Here is a 22964-nt window from a genome sequence, read left to right as displayed (position 1 = left end):
GAATTCAAGCATTAGCTGAACAGCATCAAAATGTGTTATTCATTCAGAATTCATGTTCTACTTTATTTTTTCTATATATAGCAATCAAATATCTATGGAGCACTGTCTACATATCAATCAAGTGCTAAGACCTAGAAATAAAAGTGAGCAAAACCAGATACATTTCTTGCTTTTATATAAGTTACAATCTAGTGATGGTAAAGAACAGAAGGATGGTACAACTTTCCTAGGGGAAGTGATGGTGAAACTGTTCCTGGTGAGTAAGGGTAAAATGGGTGAAATGTTAGAAGAGTGTGGAATGGGAAGTATGTTCCAGAAGAAAGTAAAAGCAACAACAAAGGAAAAAGCAAGGAATGTTCAAAGAACTGGAAGTCATGTGTAATGGGTCAAAACATAGGAGAGGTGAATGGTCACAGAATATTGAGATAGGTGGGGCATCATAGACTACATTAAGAATTTTGATCTTTATCATAAGAGCAATTGAAGTGTTTGAAAAGGGGAGAATACATAAGCACATTTGTCCTTACAAAAGTCTGCTCTGGGTGCAAGTGTTAGGTTGGATCATATTGAGAGCTCAAATACTACAAAGAAACCAGATAGAAACTGTTATTGTCATCCAGATGAGTAACTATTTTAATGTGCAGTAGGATGATGAGAGTAGGAAATTAGGTAGATTTGAATCATATTAGAAGGAGGCCAACAGATTTAGATAAAGCCAGATAAAGGCATTGTTCAAAATAGTAAAGTCCTGTTCATCAGTTGAAAAAACAAGAATAGTTCCCTGATGCTAGAAAAAAATCACATCCACCTGACACAGTGGGTTTTTCACTGGGGTTAGTCAAGGTAATGACAGAAAAACTGAATGTCATTGAGATTCAAGAAATGATATATTAAATTAAAATTGAAATAATTATAATGCCAACATTTCTCACTATTTGAAATGTCGATTTGTATAATTTCAATTGTATAATGGAAACCATCCATTATCAGGATACTATGTGGTGATAGTACATTTTTTTCATATCGAGTATGAAATAATTCATCAAATGCATCACCCACATTTTATTGCCTTTGAAATGAAAATATAATAAAAAGACTTGTTAGGCTATAATATTAAATTATAATTTGCAGATGTATTAAGCCTTTTATGTTCAGAGAATGCAAATGAAATTGGTCCTCTTTGCTTACTTAGAAAATCTGTACACATATTTCCCCCAAATGGCAGAGGATTTTTATTGATCAGTCTGATTTGCCATAAACCTCAATACTGATGTGTGAAAAATTTATCTTCACTGATATAATAGTAATTAATTATGAAAAGAAACCTATATAAGAATTGGGTCTCAGATTAAAATATTGTAGCAGGCAAACTTGACAGCAAGTTTTAGGCACCAGTGAATAGTTTCAGTAGGAGACTAGGAGATGGGGCTGAGACTGGATGCAGGGGCTTGCTGAGTGAATGCAGGTGCTGAAATAAAGGAGCCTCAGGCAGAAGCTAACTAGGCTACCAGGCTAGGAGCCAGATGCAGGGCCTTGCAAAGTGGTGCAGGTGTTAAAGTCTAACTAAGGGGGGCTGAAGCCACAGACAAGAACCAGCTTCAACCAGCTTGTCAGTTATCTAGGTTGCCTTACATGAACTTTGGCTAATTAAAATATCATTTGCATTGTGGTTTTAAAATTTTCCACCCTTGAAATCATCATGTCAGTTCTGAAACAACTATTACTATATAGTATGAAAATGGCAGAGAACCCAATTCTTGTAATTACTACCCAAATTCTTAGTAAAACCCAACCCCTTAGCTTTGAATATTCCTCCCTTCAATTAGTGAAACTTCCTAAGACGAAAAACCACTTCTTTTTGGTACAGCTGCTCTTTATTAGCCTGCCACTCTCTCTCTCTTGAGAGAGCTACTTTCACTTTTGCTTTCAATAATAGCTGCTGCTTTTTGGCTTAAGTGTTGGGTCCTGAAATTTTTTTCTTCCCAGAGTACCAAAAGCCTGAAAATACCTCCACTCGGAGGCTGGTAATGAATAGTTAACCAACCAAAAGCATTAAGATTAGCAATCTGCATTTTCCATTTACTATATAAATTTAACTTTTATTATTACTAGTAGCAGTACCTTTAGTTTATCCCATTATTTAAAGGCATTACTTTTTTTTTTTAATCTAAGTATTACTGGCAGAGAACACCCTATCCTGCTTTCACATTATGCTCTGCTATGAACTGAATTGTGCCACTTCTTTTCAATTCGTATGTTGAAGCCTTAACTCCCAGTGTGACTGTATTTGGAGGTGGGACTTCTAGGAGATAACAGAGGCTAAATGAGGTGATAAGAGTGGAGCCTTAATCTCATGGAATTAATGTCCCTCACTTTCCCTGGAGCTAGGAAGAGAGGCTTCACCAGAAACAACCCTGCAGCAACCTTGATCTTAAAACTTTCCAGCCTACAAAACTCTGAGAAATCAACTTTGTGTTTAAGCCACCAGTCTATGGTATTTTGTTATAGCAGCCCAAGGAGACTAAGACATGCTCCATAGGTGTTCAATGAAATACCCTGTCCCTGATATAATGGCCTTAAAATGGACAAAAAGAACATTAAATTAATTTCACTCCAGTGTTTAAATACTTTAAGGGAGCTGAATGCCCATTATTTTGCATGCTATTTGGCACCTTCACTACCATACGAAATGTATCTGAAGAATGTACCTTATTATATTCTTTCCCTTTAAATGTTAAATTTTAATTTTAAAAGTGTTTTAAACTTCATTGCAGAAAACTTTAGTCTTCATTCATTCTTTTCTATTGCCCCTAATGTTACTAGTCTGTATATGCTTCATGCATGTTCCTTACAAAGGTTGTCCTAATTTTATACAGGAGATATACAGATATCCTGGGAATCTTGTGAAAATGCACATTTTGACTCAGTGGGTATGTGGTAAGGTCTGAGATTCTGCAGGTCTAACAAGTTCCCAGGTTAATACTAATGCTTCTGATCTGATAATCACATTTTTAATGCAGTATCAAGGTCTTCTAATCCCTTGAAACCATCAGTACTAGTTGAAGTCACCTGATTTCTTTGTTGATGGCATCCAATTGTTCCTGAAGCATCATGGCTAGAGTCTGGGCATCAGAATGACCACTTGGAGAGAGAAGATCCATTGAGCTAAAAATTGTTTCTCTGTCATCGTCATCAATATCAGACATTTCAGTGTCACTTTCAAAAGGGTGGCTGCTTAGTACTCCAATTTGTTGAGTTCTATTCCACTCATGGTCCCCAAGTGATTTCACCTAAATGGTAAATGAGCAATGTGTAATATTTATCATATTGTTCATTTTCAAAACACCTATCTTAAAGACAACAACAAAAACAGCATGCATGCTTTCATAGATGACCTTGCAAAAGTAGAACCAGTTATTAACATTTTAATTTATTGGTTCAATAAAATAGTTCCTTGACATCTTAAGTAATGTCAAGTATTAATTGTCAACATAAACATCAAGATTTTAATAGAAATAAAGATGATAAACTTCCATGTGATTTATAGTTTGATCACATTTCAAGGTAACAATTACTTTAAAGCATCTACATTTGCAACACTTTTTTCCAAATGTAACAAACTCTCTTTACCTGTACTTAAGCATTCACATTTCTTATGCCAGTCTTACTGATATTTTTCTTATTATAAGCTCAGACTACAAATATTATCACAGGAAAATACATAAAAATTATCTTCCCAACATTCATTTACATAGATTCTAACAAAATATTATTTAAAATATTGCAAAGTGATTTACAAGAATATCTCAGAGATACTGCAGGTTTGGTTCTAGACCACCACAACAAAGTGAATATCACAATAAACTGAGTCAATGAGTTTATTGGTTTCCCAATCCATATAAAGGTTATGTTTACAATATACTGCAGTCTATTAAGTATGCAATAGCATTATGTCTAAAATAATGAATGTACCTTAATTAAAACATACTTTATTGCTAAAAAAAAAAGTGTCAAGGGCCCTTTGAGTCTTCAGTGAGTTTGCTCTTTTTGCTGGTGGAGGATCTTGCCTTGACGTTGATGGATGCAGGCTGATAAGGGTGGTGGTTAATGAAGGTTGTGGTGACTGGGAGGATGTCTTAAAATAAGACAATTGTGAAGTTTGCTGCACTGATTGACTCTTTCTTTCATGAAAGATTTGTCTGTAATATTCAATTCCATTTGATAGCATTTTACTCACCCTATTCATTCAAAATTGGAGTCAATCCTCTCAAAACCTGGCACTGCTTTATCAACTAAGTTTATGTAATATTCTAAACCCTTTTTGTCATTTCAACAATGTTCACAGCATCTTCATCAGGAGTAGATTACATCTCAAGAAACCACTCTCTTTGTTCATCCTTTCCAGAAGGTTTTCAATTGACTTTCTCCAGATCCATTAAAGGAATCACTATCTATGTCATTATAGCATTAACAAAATAATAAGTCTTGAAAGTCAAAACTACTCCTTGATCCATGGGCTCCAGAATGGATATTGTATTATCAAGCATGTAAACAATATTAATCTCCTTGTATATATCCCATTTCCATCAGAGCTCTTGGGTTATCAAGTGCATTGTCAATGAGCTGTAATATTTTAAAAGGAATCTTTTTCTGAGCATTAAGTCTCAACAATGGGTTTTAAATATTCAGTAAGCCATGCTGTAAACAAATGTTGCTTTCATCTAAGCTTTGTTATTCCATTTATAGAGCACAGGCTGTGTAAATTTAGCATAATTATTAAGGGCCGTAGGATTTTCAGAATAGTAAAGAGTACTGGATTCAACTTAAAAGTCACCAGCTGCATTAGCCCCTAACAAGAGAGTTAGACTGTCCTCTGGAGCTTTGAAGCCAGGCATTGACTTCTCTCTAGGTGTAAAAGTCCTAGATGGTATCTTCTTCTAATATAAGGCTGTTTTGTCTACACTGAAAATCTGTTATTTAGTGTAATCACTTTCATCAATTAGCTAGATCTTCTGGATAACTTGTTGCAGCTTCTACATAGGCATTTGCTGTTTCACCTTGAATTTTAATGTTATAGAGATACTCTCTTTTGTTAAACCTCATGAACCAACCTCTGCTAGCTTCAAACTTTTCTTCTGCAGATTCCTCTATTCTCTCAACCTTTGATAGAATTGAAGAGTATTAGGGCCTTCCTTCGGATTCAGCTTTGGTTTAAGGGAATGTTGTGGCTGGTTTGATTTTCTATCGAGACCACTGAAACATTCTCCATATCATCAAGAAGGCTATTTTGCTTTCTTATCATTTGTGTGTTCACTGGAGTAACATTTTTAATTTCCTTCAAGAACTTTTCCATTGCATTCACAGCTTGGCTAACTGATAGCAGAGGCCTAGCTTTTGGCCTCTTTCAGCTTTCAACATACTTTCCTTTACTAAGCTTGATTATTTCTGGCTTTCGATTTAAAGTGAGAGACATACAACTCGTCCTTTCACTTGAACCTTAGAGGCCCTTGTAGGGTTATTAATTAACCTAATTTCAATAGTGTGTCTCTGGCAATAGGGAGGTTGAAGGAAAGGGAGAGAGAAGGGAAATGGCTATCAGTGGAGCAATAACAACATATACAACATTTATGGATTAAGTTCACCATCGTACATGAGTGCAGTTCACTGTGCCTCAAAATGATTACAATAGGAACACCAAAAATCACTGATCACAGGTCACCATAGCAGATTTAATAATGAAGAAAAAGTTTGAAACATTGTGAGAATTGCTAAAATGTGACACAGAGACACAAAATGAGCACATACTGTTGAAAAATGGCACCCATAGACTTTCTCTGTGCAGAGTTGTCGCTAACATTCAATTTGTAAAAATTGCAGTATCAGTGAAGCACAATAAAGCAAAGCACAATAAAATGAGGTATGTCTGTAATTTCATCTCCACTGCTCTGGTAAATTGAATAGTTCATTGATTTTTTAAGCCTACGGTATACTAATTTACATGGCTATGTTTTTTAAGTTGATATAAGAAATCCTCCATTTGAATGACCATTTTGGGTAACCAACAGACTAGTGTTTTTTATGCTGTGAGCCGGTGGAAAGAAGGGGTTGAACATAAAAGACAGGTTCTAGAGTTTTCTGTTTTTTAAGAAATTGGTTTTCATTTTTGTGATCATGTACAATGATTTATATGGAGGATCACATGATATATCCCTGAGCATTGACTTAAGAACTGAGTACCTGAATTAGCATTTGTGTTTAAATTTGTTTTGGTACTGAGTGGCACTAAATTATTTGTTCCATAATAATGAGAAAAGAACTGAGATGAACTTAATTTGGTCTTCATTTGTTCATTTATTTATTTATGTATTCAAGAGCTATTAAATGCCTACTATGAGGGATTAATGTATACATGACATACTAGTGCCAGTTAAAACCCAAAAGGCGTCAAGTGCCTTTGTACAAATAAGGAAAATGGGTTATATAGTATTTTGGGTAAATAAAAGTGGTTGGGGAGGAAAAAAACTATACTTAGGGTACAAAGGAACTATATTACTTCTCTATAAAATACAACTATTAATACATTACTTAGTCAACAAGCATAGATTACAAATTTTAAGTTATTGATGGAGTGTATATTTTGCTCAAAGTGTTTTTAAAATAGCAAATTTAATTAAAATATTTAATTAATTTGAATCTACAATATGAATACCATTGCTTAAGTGCCCAAGCAACCCAAAAATCTATGTGCTTGGCAATATAGCACAATGATTAAGGCATAGTATTTGAAACCACACAAATATAAGCCCAAATTTTGACTCCGTCACTTTGCTAGCTATGTGATGTTGAACACTGAATCTTTCTGACCCTCAAGGTTTTTATGTCTGAAATTAGTACAAAAGTAGTACACACTTCATAATGTTATATGGATAAATACATGGGAAATGCTTATTCAACTTCTTGCACATAGTAGTGGCTTTATATTAGTTACAATTTTTGAAACGCCATAATCCATCCTTCAAACTAATAAAAATGCTAGCATTTTGAATTCTCTCAGTGTTAGCATTCTATCCAAAATGGAATGATATATTTAAACAAAACTAGAAAAGTTGAAATTAGAAGATTAACCTTTGGCTCATCTCTTCGCACACCCATGCGGCCTCTCCTTGGTCTTCTTATTACTTTAGTTGTTCTGTAATCAGACTGGCTGTCCACTAGGGACCCAACTGAATACCGCAACTCAGCTGAGGTGTCTAGATGAGTTCTGAAAAAAAGGAAAAATATGAAATATATCCAATCTAAAAAATTAAACTTACCAGCAAATCACTATCTACCGCTTAATTGGCAATAAAGCATAAATCCTCAAGGAAATAAACCTCAGGGAAGAAAACTGATGAAGCTTCATGATTCTTTGAGGCCTCTTCAGAGATATATGTCAAGTTACAGTCCTGGGTCCATTCCTGAAGGTCAAGTGCATTTTGTCCTTTAGAAAATGCAGTGCTTTGAATCTTTCTGTTCATTATCATCACTTTCAAATGCAGTTATAATAAAATATGTTAAGATTGACATTCAAAATCCATTGGATTAAATTCTGACAATTCTATTCAGTCTAAACTCTTTAGTATCTCAATATTTACTATTTATTGCTGCATTTGTTTTAAATATTTCTTATAAATCTAATTGTGTGAACTTTTGGGGTCCCAGAACTTTCTAATTTTAAAATTTGGGAGGAAATTTATTCACATATCATATATTTTTTAGCATTTTATATTTCCATTTAGAGAATCAACAAAATGCTTAAAATCAGATTGATAAGACATTGCTCTAAAAGGATGAAGAAAAATCTTTTGAAAATGACATTTGATTCTGAAATCTGCTTAAAGACAAAACAGAAAATTCCAATTGGAAAATATTATTACACAAGTTTTCAATAAACATGGTAATAAAGTACACTATAATCAAAGTGCAGAAAAGGTTTCTCCAGGCATATTATTTATATATGGATTGGCAGCAAATTCATTTTATTGCTACAATAATGATGATGATAATAACGGCGACATCATGCTGTCCTATAAAATGAAATAACAGATCCATCATCAGTAGGAGATATACTTGAAGCTGTGTTTTCTGTTGAACTTGGTGCTCCTGCTGATTGACTATATTCCCTCCTTTAGTTCTTTTTGTGCATAAAGACAAGCATTTCCAAATATTCAGCAAGATTAAAAAGGTTAGGTGACAGTGTTTGCAACAGTGGAAGACGCTGACCTAACTTAGGGAGGACCTCGTTTTGCCAAGTGGAACATTAGAACAAATGAACTAAGAAATCATCCCCAAACAGATGACAGCTATTGCTTTTATGGAAATAAACTTGAGACTTAATCAAGTAAACTGGTTTTACTGTGGATAAATCATGTATAAAAATTAACCAACCAGGCCATACTCATAAAGGGTACAACTCTCAGTCTTTATCTATTGGGAAGAAGTTCTAAGTTTCCTGAAAACAAAGATCAGATTTTAGTCACCATTTTATGCCCAAGGAAGTGTGTCAGGCACATAGTAAGCACTTCATAAATATCTGGTAAGATAGTGAATGAATGAAATCAATTATAATACAGTCCTAAACTATCTAGCTCAGAACAGTCTAGGTCCCTTTTGCATGAGGCTGCTTATATGAATATCCCTTTGGGCATCAGAGTAGAGTTTCTAACACTATAACTCATCATCCTAGGAGTATTGTTTTCTTGTTGTTTTATCTATCAACTCCAGATCATTTATGAAAATATGAAACAAAAGATAGATCTGACCATATCAGTGCCCTGCTTAAAACTCTTTGATGTCCTTAAAAGGCCCTCTATAATTTGAGCCTTTCCTACTTTCCAGCTTTACTTTTAGTTACTTTCTGCCTGAATTTCCATCCAACTATACTGACTTTCTGTCAGTTCTTCAATAACCCACAATTACTGTTACTTTTGAGCCTTTGAATATGTTCTTCTTTCTGCTGAAAACAGCTGCTTAATATATTTACATGGGTAACAGTTTTAAGGTCTTAGCTTTAAAGTGCTATTGCCATCTACTATCCTAGCTCCAAGTATTTCCTCTGTTATAACAGTCCTCAAACTAGTATTTCTGTATTTTTCCATCTGGAACACGTACTCTTAATCCCCAGTATATCTCCAATGTAACCATGTCTGGCAAGTAGAACGTGCTTAAAAGGGCTGAGCCAATACCAATCCTAGAAGAGCCTATTGCTTAAACTTCACCTGAAGAAGTTACTGTTCACTTCTCTCCTTTTTGTTCAGTTCTCTGAGCTAGTTCTCTAACCAAAAATTATTTTAGGTGCACAATATATTTTTTGAGAGGCTTTTGGAAGCTCTAAGCAAGTTAAAAAAACAACCATTGGTCACTTTAAGCATAAACCGTGTAGTTTTTCCTCTTGAATCTCCTGTGATTCTTGCATATAGTCTTATTAAAGAACTTTCATAGATAAATCAGGTATAAATTCTTTTAGAGAAAACCTGGTTGCACATCCCTCTGCTTCCTAAAATGTTCTCTGTTGTCCTTTCCAATTACTCAAATCCTACCTTTCTTCGGAGTTGAGCCAAATAAAGCCTTCTCTAGTCATTCTGGAACTCATTTTATTTTCTTCTCAGATGAGATTAGGAGAGAATGTTAGTTACTGGTATACACTAACCTTAGCTTATCTCTTCTCACCTCCCCATCTGTTAGATCAAAAATTAGTAGATTCCGGAGCTCCAGTGGCGCAATCGGTTAGCGCGCGGTACTTACACATCAAAAATTAGTAGATTGAGTTCTCATGCACCTTCTGTTTTCCTGTTTTTAAAATTGTGTGCCCTCAGAAACATGGATGTTCAATAAAAAATTGCTACTTAATTAACATTCAGTTATCCTGTAACTTATTATAAATTCTATCAGTTTAGTTATCTTAATAATATTTTCTATATTATTTCTATATTATCTAATATTTATATAATATTTTATACTTGTAACATGATTTACTGTTTACAAAATCCCCTTTGTTTACTTGTCTCATTTTATCTGCAAAGCAAGCTTATGAGATAATCATAAAAATATTATTTTTACATATTCATATAAAGTATACATAAAATTAGAATACTATTAATGAAAAATGGATTTTTCAAAATCAAACAGGTAATATTTATGTCTCTGAGACTTAGGAATGTGGGTTGTGTTATTCTTGGTCTAGTGTTATTTCCACTGCTGTGTCAAAGAATGATTGTTCTGTACGTATGGGTCCAAAGACCCTGCACTGTGATTAAATGTCACAGTGGGAGGCTGTCCATGATGACTCACTGAAGTCATGGATTTTTAGACAACACTTCTATAACTCTATTTTGATACCTAAGGTCAAAAAGACAAGGAAATGGCTATTTGGTTCTATTAGGATATATTTAATTTGTTTCTTAGATAATGCTTATTCTATGCATTTACTCCTCTGATATTTTATTAAATCTTGTCCTCCATCATCATCATCATCATCATCATCATCACCATGTGAGCACGTATCACTGAAATAATAATTTCAGCTCAGATATACAATAGGTATTAATACAAAAGGTAGTAATTTAATTTTTATTGAATATATTCAGAAACTATTTCTAAATTAGGAAGTTATTTTTGAATGTAGGAACTATAAGTCAATAAAGAGTGAAAATACGGTAACGAATACTGAGCAATAAGAGATACTGATTGACTTTAGTTGATATATGAAAGCATAAGGCAATTCATACTGATTTCTAGTGAACTATAGATAAGTTTTAATTTAATGTTACCTTGATATTGTGGGTTCAATTAAAGAGCCAGTTCTCATTTTCAGTTGGTCAAGTTCAGATCTCAGCTTTTCAATTTCTTCTGCTAATCTTTCCTAAAAAATCAAAAAAGTATTACTCAGATGATAGGCATATGCCAATAATACCAAGATACCATTATGATAAATCAAGCTTAATAGATTTTTTAAAAGGAAAAATTGGTGGATATATTTTTTACAAAAGATAATAAGACATTATAACAAAATATGCCTAAATTTTTCCCTTGTAATGAAAATGTGAACAGCAGAAATCATTAAAAATCTGTATTCCTTGTATTCACTAATCCTCAATCTTTTCAAATTTAGGAGAATATTAAAATCATACTAGCTATGTACACATCACTTCAAAATACAGAGTAGAAATTGTATCTTGTTTTAAAAATAAGAAAAATGTCTTATTTATGCAGCAAGTAAAGAATTTCCATTATTCTAAAAGGGATGAAGGAGAAAGAAGATTGGATTAAAAAGATGAGCAAAATATCACCCTAGAAGGAAAAGTTAAAAACCCAATTATCAGCTTGATATTGGCACAATTACTGGTACTTCTGATAATTTTCTCAAATTGGCATTATAAATTTTTCCTTATAAATTTATGAAGATAGGATTGTCTTACAGGCTTTAATTAAATGCTCATGTAAGCATTTAATTTTGTTTAAGGATTTTAACTTTATACTGTTACAAATGTCTAAAAGTGTCCTTCTAGATTGTCTATTGCTGTTTTCCTCTTTTTAGTGGCCAGGGCTTAATATTTTACTTGACTCATACTATTTTTCTCACCACACTTTTTTGTCGCTGTGGACTTTGTGATGTTTCTGGTATCTGTTTTTTTTTTTCATTTTCATTACCACCATTGTACTCTGAGCTCTTTTTACCTTTTTCCTGAATGATTTTTACCAGCTTCAGTCTCACATTCCTCTGCCAAATATATAATTTAAATATACAGGTACAGTCAAATAAATCCTTTGCTTAAAAATAGTTTCTTATTGAATTTATTAATTAATTAATTCATTATTTCCACAAACATGCATTAGGTACCTCTTGAGTGGCAGGCACCTAAGAAACAATAATGAACAGACAAATTTTTTGCCCCTATGTAATTTAGAATCTTGTAGAAAAGATAAAAAATAAACAAATAGGGGTATAGGAGTGTGGAATGTTATTAGCAAGGATAATGATCATGAAAGGTTTCTCTAATAAAGTGATATTCAAGGAAAGAACTAAATAAAGAGAGTGAATAAAAGTGGGAATATCTTAGGAAAAGGCATGACAGATAGAAGAAACAGCATGGGCAAATGCCTCTTAGTAGAGGTATATTTGGTGTAGCTGGATTGGAGAGGTTAATAAGAAAGACAGGTAGAGTAAAGATTTTAAAAAGTATGATTGCAGAACTCAGGAAAGGTATTCCTGAAAGGTGCTGTAAACCATTTTAAACTCCCTGACTTTTACTCTTGGTGACAGAAAAAGTGACTGGAAGATTTATGAGCAGAGAAGTGACATGATCATTCTGATGGCTGTGAAATGGACTGTCAACTGGGATTGGGAGGCAGTAGAGAAAAAAAGTTATTAGGGGCCTTTTAAAACTATAGGTAAAAGAGTAATGCCTTGGACAAGAATGACGTCAGGGAGAGAATGACTAGATTTGGTGAGATTTTGGTAGTAGAACTAACAGGATTTGCTACTAGACCAGACATGGAGTATGAGATAAATGCAGGGGTTGAGAATAACTCCAAGTTTTTTAACCAGAGTAATTGAAAAACATTGTGATTGTGATTTACTGAGAAGACTGCTAGTGGTGGTTAGATTAGGTGGTGGTGGTGTTTGGTGTGTGACTGTGGGATGGGGGAGATTCACATGTTAAATATGAGATACCTAGGTGTCCAAATGAAGATACTGAGTTGGCACTAAAATGTATGCACTGTCTGAGGGAAGAGGAATCAGTAGGTAATCTAAATATGGAAAGACTCAATTTATAGATGGTGTTTAACTACATGAAATCAGATGAGGTCACCAGGACTGAACAGAAAGAATAAATCCAAGGATAGCTCTAGAAACTTAAAATTTTAGAGATGAAGGTAATAAGGAGAAACAATGAGAGAAGAGGTTTAGCATACAGAGGATTTTGCTGATAATGGACTGTAAGTATAATTAGTTGAATAGAAATTTAAGGAGTTATAGAAGATGTAGTCAGATTAGTGAATGTGCTTGGATATAAGGGATGATAGCTTAGAAATGAGGTATGACCTGGGATTTACTTTCTTCAGAGATTGACATAAACAGGGATACAAAGCATGAAATGATTAGAACTCTTGGTTGCTTAGGCAGATTGTTGAAAGCTACGAGATTTGGGTAGGTGGTGGGGGAGTGGGTTCTGGGGATCTTGCCAGGAGCACACAGAGCTTTGGATAACATAACACTACATAACAAGATCAAGTCCAAAATTCACAATCTGCTCAAAACCTAGTTCTTTAAATACATACCAGCCACAGCAAACTTCTGATGATTCAAGAAGTCAACCATCTTTGCTTTCTCTGTGCTGTAGCATAGGATTCATTCTCTACCTAGAACTCCCTGCCCTTCTCTATTTGTTAAGATCATATTTGTCTTTATGAGCCTACTAAAATGTCATTTCCTCTGTGTAGCCTTTGTGAACTACCTTGGAAAGAATCAGCTATTATCTTCTAGGTGCCATATTATATTGTTCTAATAGACCTGTCAGGAGATGTGAACACCCTGACTGTGGGTGAATTACTCTCTATATAGAGTACATTGTACATTTGACCCTATTGGATGCAACATCATAATATAAAGCATCATAATATATAGCATCCAATAGGGTCAAATCTATAATTGTTCTCTCTTTCCTTTATTTTTGGTTTCCAGTAACTTCTGTATGCCATACTGTTGCCAGATCTTTCCTCCCTCCCTACCCTCTTCTCTCTCTCCTTCTTTCCTTTACTCTCTCTCTTCTTCCCGTCTCTCTCTCTCCATGCCTTCTATCTTTTGTCAACACGCAATTATAGATCACTTCTTAAGTTAGCAATGCTATCTTATTTAATGGAATAAGATAAAGTTGCTAACAAGAATTTTACAGACTAATGAAGAAGGAAAATACATATTAGCAATTACAGCTTTAAGATTTCACAGTCTGGTCCTTAGCTGCCTCTTCTACCATGTAATCCTACAACAAGAATAATTGATTCCAGCCAAACTATTGTGCCTATTAATTAAGATATCACACTCACTACTCACCCCCTCACTCCACCAAGCACTATGATCATACTGCATGCACTGTGTTTGAAAGGCTTACAGCAGAGTCTTACTTCTTAAACCTTTACTATAAGTTCCACCTCCCTGAAGCCTTCTTCACAGCAGTGAGGAATGGTGATCTTTCCTACTTATAGCTCTTATTGTTTACTTTACTCATTTGGCATTCAGCATCTGCTATTTGCATCCTATTGATTTGTCAAAGGTGTGTTCTCTTTACTCAAATTTCTTAGCTACTTTAGAACTTAAGCTCATGTTTGCAAATATATAACTTAGCACAATTCTCACATATAAGAGGTATTTAATATATTTCTACTGAAATAATCTCAAACTAGACAAAACTTAGTGCATACATTTTTATTCCATTTATATAAGACACAAAGAAAGAGAAAGCATTTTTAAAAAATATTGTAAGTCAAGACAGTGATTGCGCTTTAAAGGTAGAGTAGTGACTGTAAAGTCATGTGGGAAGAGCTTCCAGAATGCTGATTTTTAGTGTGTTTGGGTTGCAAAAAAATACATATATATGTATATTTTTCTGTAGGTATAATAAAAAAGTTAAAATTGTTTTAAAAAGATAACATACTAAAAGTATTTTTAGCAAATTTATTTTACAACAAAGCACTCATCAGTGTGAAACAGAAAAATGGGCAAAAATGTAATTTTCCATAATACCTTATCATGTAAAGATTCTTCAAGATTCTTTCTGAAAGTTTCTGATTCTTGAATTAAAACATTCTACAGAAAAAAATAAAAGAAATAATTAATAAATTAAACAGAAAACATTTAAATATTCACATTGATATCTATCACTCAAGAATCTTCTTTGATTCTTTTTGTGATACATCTATTTCTTGGTTTCCATAGAAACTAAGTTTTAATTGAATCTTTAAACATGACACCTTAACATTTAGAGACATACATAATTTCAATAGGAAATGTTGTTTTGTAACACTTGGATGAACAAATGAAATAAATATCACCTTTCAAGCTATTTCTGGTAGTTGCCTCTTCTCCAACTATTTTTTATATTAGAAAAAATTAGATTATTCTTCAAATAAGAAAAAGTGAGTAACAAACTAAATCTTAGCCAGAGGTATTATATAGAATTCAGATGAACTCATTTTTATTACATAAAAAAAGAAGAAATCATCAAATCATATTTTTAAAAGTTTTCTTTTTGTACATCTATTTCAAATATAGAATTAACAATTTCTAATCATAGTTAAATTATTGGAAAAATAAAAATTATATTCTAGCTATTCAAAAAACTGTTACATGTCACAAAAGCATGTAGAAATAAGTTGCACCATAGACAATAAAAAGAAAATCCTTACCATAAAAGTATTGTTATTGAAACTTTTTTACTTTTCTTATAGTATTACAAAGCATGATATGAAATAGCATGGTCTTTTAAAATTTATAAACTAAAATTAAACAAAGTGTAATAATTTCTTATTGGCCATGCATTTGGATTTGTATGGGAAGAAGGCATGTCTTATGACTTTTTTATAGGTAAATTAATAAATTACTTTAACATTTCATTGAAACATTTTCCCTATTTTGATTTATGTAACAGTAGAAAATGTCTAGCTAAAGTAGTGATTGGCATTCAATCTAAATTTCCAAAATTCAGATATGTCCACCTGAGTTTTATCCCCTACCTTTGTTTATGCTCACGAATTGGCAACCAGCTCACATAACTCTTGCTGGTCTGGTAGTTTTCAACTATCAATGAGACATATGTAATTGTGAATAAAATTGAAGACTGTACAGAAGAACCATTTCTGAAATAATGCAGCTGAAAATGCTGGGTTCCTAACCCCTCTACTGGGATTGATACTTATTCTACTGATGTTATAAACTGACTCACATTTTGAGTTTTAGACCAGTAATTCCTATGTCTCCGTCACTTCAGACATAGGAATAGTTCAAATCAAGCTCCCATCCCCCCAAATATTTATTTTTATCTTATCTCTCTTCTCTTTTGCATACCAGGTGAAGGATAAATAAAATATTTTCATCATAAAAGCACAGCACATTTTAACATGTTTGCCTCATATGAACATGCTAATATGAAAGATATATATATCATGCAGTATTTTTCATTTAAATATTGATCTCATATGTTTTATAGAAATTATTCATTTTCTTCTAAAAATATATAAAGCATTTTTGAAAACTTAGTTAAGTAAATGGATCATCTGACCAATACAATGACTGCAGCAGTATATAAAACAAACATGATCATAAGAGCATTGCTAAACATTCATACAATTTTACCCTTGTATCATTTTACCTTCTCTTCTAGAGCAGCCATTCTTTCCTTTAAGTGTAGTTGCAGGCGTTCATTGGATTCAGTCAGAAGTCTATCAACAGTATCGGATAACCTCTTATTATGCTCCTCATTCATTTTCTCTCTTTGCCTAGCCTTACATTCAAGAAAACAAAATAAATTTGACATGGAAAACCATTTAAAAACTGGTATTTTTTTATAGTTTTGCTAGCTTTATTAATAAATATGATTTAATTTTATGTATGTTCTGATTAAATTAGTAGAAACTTTTTTTTTCCTTTAAAATTCATACCCATAGATTTGAAATATAGCCCCTAATCAATAGACTTTCTTCACATACGTAGAACATAAATTCAAGTGGTGACTGAGGGGAGTGATTCTTCATATACATACTCTTTGAAGTTCCTGATTCTTCTCTTCAAGTTGACCTTCTAGATGTCTCATACGTTCTTCAATATTTCCATGTCTCTCTTCAGCCTGTTAAGAAATATGAAGAATGCACCTGACATGTAAGATTTGGCTAACTCTTTTCCTTTAAATAAATTGAAATAAAATGTAAAGCAAGCTACTACCAACTGCAAACATAGTTTTCAAAAAATAAACTTTCTTTAAACAGGCAGCTGAACAGCATTGCTTGAAATGTGTCAGCTACAAAGGCCTGTTACATCCAAGCATCAGCAAAACATTGGAGTTATTTATGAGCAATGAATTCAGCCAAATGTAACATGCAGACTGTGCATGGTTTGAACACAAACCTGCCATTGTCCAATCTTAAGCTCCTGAAGCACTGAACTGCACAGATGGTCGATTATCAATAAATAAAAGTAACATAATTTTTATAAATGAAAAGAAAAACTTAGATGGATTCTATTTAGCAATAGAAAGTAAAGTCCAGTAGGACTACCTTCCTACGTATGGAGATCATTTCTTGTAGTTTAGCTTCCATAACATATTGATAATCATCAGATGAGGTAGAAGAGGTTGGATCAGACTAACAAGTCAAGGAAAAGGAGAGGGACAAATTGAAAAATCAGAACTAAAGACACCGACACTGAACAGAACATAGCACAGAATGCTTAAAAGAAAAGTGTGACAGCAAATATAATACTTTAATAGACAGAATTTTATGTGGAAAGAACTACACTGATATCTGGTGAACATGATGCAGTAGATGGTTATAAATGAAAAACAATATTATGCTAAAATAAAAAGCTATCAACCTAAGGTATGAAAGGTTAGTGATGGTTGGCGATGAAAGAGTACTACAGAATGAATTAAAGCAATTCTGAAAGAGTCATGTGATAGTTGGAATTATGGGAAACCAAACACTAGAATATGTCTCTGATAGATTGTTAAAAGTTTGTATTTTGGTTTGTTTGTTTGTATTGCTTAAAATAATGGAAACAATGTATCTTAATGTTGAGGAGTGTGCTAGGCAATGACTCAGGTGTAATAAATTTGGAACAAAATTTATTATAAGCCCTACTCTACAGAAATCAGAGAAAAAACTAAGCCACATGGTTAATTATTATGAGTGTTCCCCAATTTAAGCAAGATTGAGTTTCCTCAACAACACTGGAAAACTTACGAAATGACATCTGGTCTTTGAATGCCCATTTATGTATGGTCATTGGTCTAGAACCAAATGGCCTAGTCTCAGATATAGGTTTAATCTGAAATTTTAAATGAAAATGATTAAGAGTCCTCAGATTATCAAGGCGACAATAATGTTGTGAGGACAAGAAAACTTGCTTGTGAACGCTCCTAAATGATACTAGGTACCACTCCAAAACTGTTTCTGCATTGACTTGTTGCTGTGGAAACAAAATAGTGCCCTAAAATGAACAGGCAGCACAGTGCCTTCGTGAGCTTATGGTTTGCCCAGTGCCAAGGTTAGTTACATGTCTTGGAGGTGACTGTCAGTTTACCACAGGTGCAGAGTGTTCAACACATGTGACATTGCTGATAGCTGAATTGTATTAGTATGTTATGCAAGGATTACATATAAAGTTACATCAACATTTAAATTATAATTGCAAGTTAAGTAATTATAACATCAAAACAACCCTATGTGAAGACTACAGATTTTAACTCCAGAGCATATTCTATCACATTTTATATAAGTTCATTCTAAAACAGTCAAACTTACTTTATGCCAATATAGAATTATAAATAAATATGTCATGCAGTAACTGAAAAGAAATAGTAACCTATTTATGTATCAATTCAGAAGCAATGGTACTATTTTATGCAATAAATTCGAATTTATTCTATGAAATAAACATTTAATATCTCAAATCTTGTGTTCTTATGCAAATTATACTCAGTATTTATACATTTTGCAAGATTTTCCCTCTGATAGTCTTATTTCATAAATGTGTAAAATAATAAAGAAATAACAAATAACCATTTTCTTTCCCCCATGTCTTCCTCAGATTTCCAAGGCATACATCACAGAAAGTGAACATGGTCCCCAAATGCCATAAAATGGTTTTATAATATCATCTAAAATTTAGAGTTCTATTAAGAATGCAGTAAATAGGTCAAAATGCTGTTGAAATTATATACATTCATAAAGGTATCAGTAATCCTTCAAAGTACATTTTCACAGGCAGTTAGTGATATCAAAATTAATGACACAACTGATTCAAGATAGTCAAGACATGAATATTTCAAAAATACAAGTTTTCAAATGTCTTTAAAACTTCTACTCATTTCTGTCTTACTGATTAAAAACACACCCAACACCAAAAACACACAAAACACGCCAAAACTGTGACAATTCACTTCAGAGATGAGATATGAATTCTGTTTTGTCTAAATTACTATATTATTGCTGATACATCTTAAAATACTTCATAGAATTCAAGATGAATTATGTCCTTGATGAGGGAATATGCATTTTAATTAAAGAAGTAGACATACTAAATCATAAGATTAGGAGCCTAAAATAATCTTTGTTGGTTAATTGTGTATAAACTTGCCAAAGCAAAATTTTTAGTTTTATCCATAGCCATTAATCAATAATAAATAATTCTGACTTTCTAAAAGCTTTAAATAAGCTTCACCTATACCCCCCGGATCCCCCCCCAAACACACACACAAAAAGAAGAAAAGATAGCCTTATCAACCAAAGAGTAAATTCAGACAGAATTTCTAAACAATAAATACTGGAACCAATTTTCAACCAACACTACTGATTTATGTTTATATGATCTATGTGAAGACTACACTTTCATCAATGGTGTAAAAACAAACACCACACAGGAATAGTTTGCTATATTTTATACTCCTGAATGAGAAACTAAGTTTATCTTGATTTTACTCTTTGATATGATATAGGAAAATTTCAAATGAGCTAAAATTTTAGAATAAACTATAAGCATAAATGGTTTTGAGAAGAGCATGAATTTGCTCAGAAATGGAGAAAAAAATTAAAGTTAAAAAGAGGAGGGCATAAAAAGAAGAAAAATAAAAGCAGCAGATAGTAAAAGTAGAAAAAAGTATATATAGGCCAAATAAAGTGTTCGAAGTGCTAAAAATACCATTCAAAATATAAGAGGGGGGGGGCCTAAGCTAAGCAGAAATGTTTTGATTTTAGTGAATAGTCAAAAATATTAAGAAGTAGAAAAATACCATGATGTCCAAGAATAGTGAAATCTTGAAAACAAATTGAAACTAAGAAAAAATCAGGTTATAAAAGTAGTCCCTAAAGTTGTTAAGAACAAAAGACAAAAAAGTTCAAGACTGTTGAAAACAAAAAACGTGGGAGAACAAGGGAGAAAGCAACCCACAAATGTTATGTGTATCTGATATATATTGTTGATACAGAACCAGTCAGAAGAGAAAATGGTAAAAAGAAAGAGTGAATTATAGCATTTGAAGACTTAAGTGACTGATTCCAGATAGTCAATACATGAATTTTTCAAAAATACAAGTATTTATTTATTTATTATTATTATTATTACTATTTTTTGAGACAGTCTAACCCTGTTGCCAGGTTAGAGTGCTGTGGTGTCAGCCTAGCTCACAGCAACCTCAAACTCCTGGGCTCAAGTGATCCTCCTGCCTCAGCCTCCTGAGTAGCTGGCACTGCAGGATTACATGCATGAGCCACTGCATCTGGGCCCCAAATACAAGTTTTTAAAGGTCTTTAAAAGTTCTACCTTTTTCTCTCTCACCTATTGAAAATGCACCCAATGCCAAAACCACATGATTATTCTTCTCATTTATTCTTTAAGAAGAATTAAAATTTTCTGAAAATGAGGAAATCAAAAAGGTCCAGAAACAGTGGAAGTTCGGCAAGATATTATTAGGTAGGAGTCCACTGAGGAAATTATTTTGTGTGCCAAAGATAATACAGTAAAAAAAAAAGTTCAAGACAATAAATAGAAGAAGGACAAAAAAGATAAGACACCTATTTCTAGTGATTTTTTTATATTCTAAATTAAGAATTCTTAAGAATATTAAAGCCTTATAAGTCAAATATTATATTATCTTATTCTCAGTCTATCAAAGATTAATCTGGAGCAATGATTCACCGAACTTTAAATTGTGTTTCTTTCTGGTATTTTAGTCAGGATAATACTGATGACTATTTTATGCTAAAATTTTACAAAAGTTATTTTTCTTATTTAGTCGCTCATCTAATTCCCCTCAAAATAATGCAACACAGTAAGATATCTCCTTATGAAAGTTCTTTATATTCCCCATATGAAAAGCCTAAACATAGATAGCTTAGTTTATGTTATAATCATTTAAAATCTGTTTGCAAAAAAAAAAATGACTAATACTGATACGTTTAAATACTTTTATATAGTTTAGAGAACAGTTTTCAAATTAAATGATAAATTTATCTTTATTTTACAAAACAAACATTTCTGAAATTGTCAGAGGGGTTTATTGGCATGGTCTGTGGCTACAGAAGGATTTAAATTGTAATCTTTTACTTTTTTATTTTTTAATTTTTATTTTTTAAGAGATGGACTCTTACTCTGTTGCCCAGGCTGGAGTGTGATCATAGCTCATTATAACCTCGAACTCCTAGGCTCATGTGATCCTTCCACCTCAGCCTCCCAAGCAGCTGGGACTACAGGTGTGTGTCTCCACACATGGCTAACATTTTAAAAAATTTTTCTGTAGAGATGGGGATCCCACTATGTTGCCCAGGTTGGTCTCAAATTCCAGGCCTCAAGCGATCTTTCTCGGCCTTCAAAAGTGCTGGGATTACAGGGATGAGCCACTGTACCTAGCCCCAAATTATAGTCTTACCCTAATCAGACTAAAATTTTATTCAACTTGTTACTCCAACACTGTTTAACAGACAACCAACTATTCCAATCCTTTCTAATCCTGCTCTACTTTGTCCAATGTTATTTTTTCATTACTTGATTAACTCCCCTATTTTAACTAATGAGCAGATAAGTCTATTGTTCATGTTTAATTATTTATTTTTTCAGGAAAGTGGATGTGTATGTGCATACTTCTCCATTGCTGCATCAATTGTTTGGGCTAATCCTTAAGGCCAAAATTTTTAACTTGAAGTTCATATGTCTATCATACCCATTTATTGCAGTGGCATGGAAAACTTAGCAAATAGTAATGATTGTGTAATATCTAAAATGTGTGATTATTTTTGAATTGATATCAAAAGTCAATAATGCTTTCAGTGACAAAATGGACTTTTATATATACTACTGATGTGTATATACACTTTGAATAAATCTAATTTCCATTTAACTATAAGAAGTCAGAATCATCCTTTTTAACATTATAATGGTTGAAATATTCTAAAATATGTAGATAGTTGTGGAAGCTGAAGGTCATATTGCAGCAGAAAATTTTGAACATTCTTCAGAGGATTATTGATTTTAATTTTTCAGAAGAAATTACAACTATAAAAACCACTTTCTGACTAATGACTTCAGATTTCAGACTTTTGTAATTCTAACTTCAAACTTCTAACAAGTTTTATCATACTAAGAAAGGAATCAACAGGGTATGATATTTCCTACACTTTTCGTAGCAAACAATTGGTTTGAAGTCTGTTAAATTGTTATGTCCCATATATACATATAGCATTATCATTGTGTGTTTACCTCCATGATTATCATGTGCAACTATTACCATGGAAAACTAACTATAACAATGACATGAAATTTTGGTTGTTTTGTTAATGTTTAAATAGGTGAAGGGATGATCACATTTGTATATCAATTATTCATGTTAGCATAAATATGTGTAATAACAAAAATTCATTAAATAACAGACCAAATAGTAAAGATTAAATAAACTTAATTTTCACAAAGCTTAAAGAAAATCTTTATAGATTCCATTTTGATTGCCACTGTTTCTACAAGCATATTTAGGTAGACCAGTCGTTATAGTGCAGTACCTTTGTTAGGGCAGCAATTCTCTGAGCTAGTTCAGCCTCTACTTCAGGTAGGGTTTCAGCCTTTCTCATAGTCTGCTGCAACTTTTGTTCAGCTAGCTCAAGACGTTCTTGTAACTGTCTGTTTTTCTCTTCCATCTGAAATAGGAATGATAGCAGAGACGCTTAAA

General features: G+C 32.9%; 1 protein-coding gene across 3 annotated transcripts in view; it reads right to left on the bottom strand.

The window, feature by feature from the left end:
- The window catches only part of PPFIA2 (PTPRF interacting protein alpha 2), a 412913-nt gene that overhangs the window by 73697 nt on the left and 316252 nt on the right, over nucleotides 1-22964 (bottom strand). For all 3 annotated transcript variants that reach the window (XM_045553300.1, XM_045553298.1, XM_045553299.1), the window contains 7 exons: nucleotides 22798-22932; nucleotides 16797-16880; nucleotides 16407-16538; nucleotides 14783-14845; nucleotides 10809-10900; nucleotides 7126-7261; nucleotides 3070-3290 (listed from right to left, as the gene is read on the bottom strand). In XM_045553300.1, the coding sequence (XP_045409256.1) occupies nucleotides 3070-3290; nucleotides 7126-7261; nucleotides 10809-10900; nucleotides 14783-14845; nucleotides 16407-16538; nucleotides 16797-16880; nucleotides 22798-22932 (863 nt within the window). The remainder of the gene's footprint in view (nucleotides 1-3069; nucleotides 3291-7125; nucleotides 7262-10808; nucleotides 10901-14782; nucleotides 14846-16406; nucleotides 16539-16796; nucleotides 16881-22797; nucleotides 22933-22964) is intronic.

The sequence above is a fragment of the Lemur catta genome, chromosome 6 (assembly GCF_020740605.2).
Source record: "Lemur catta isolate mLemCat1 chromosome 6, mLemCat1.pri, whole genome shotgun sequence".
Taxonomy (NCBI): Eukaryota; Metazoa; Chordata; class Mammalia; order Primates; family Lemuridae; genus Lemur; species Lemur catta.
This window is presented reverse-complemented; position numbering and strand designations above follow the sequence as displayed.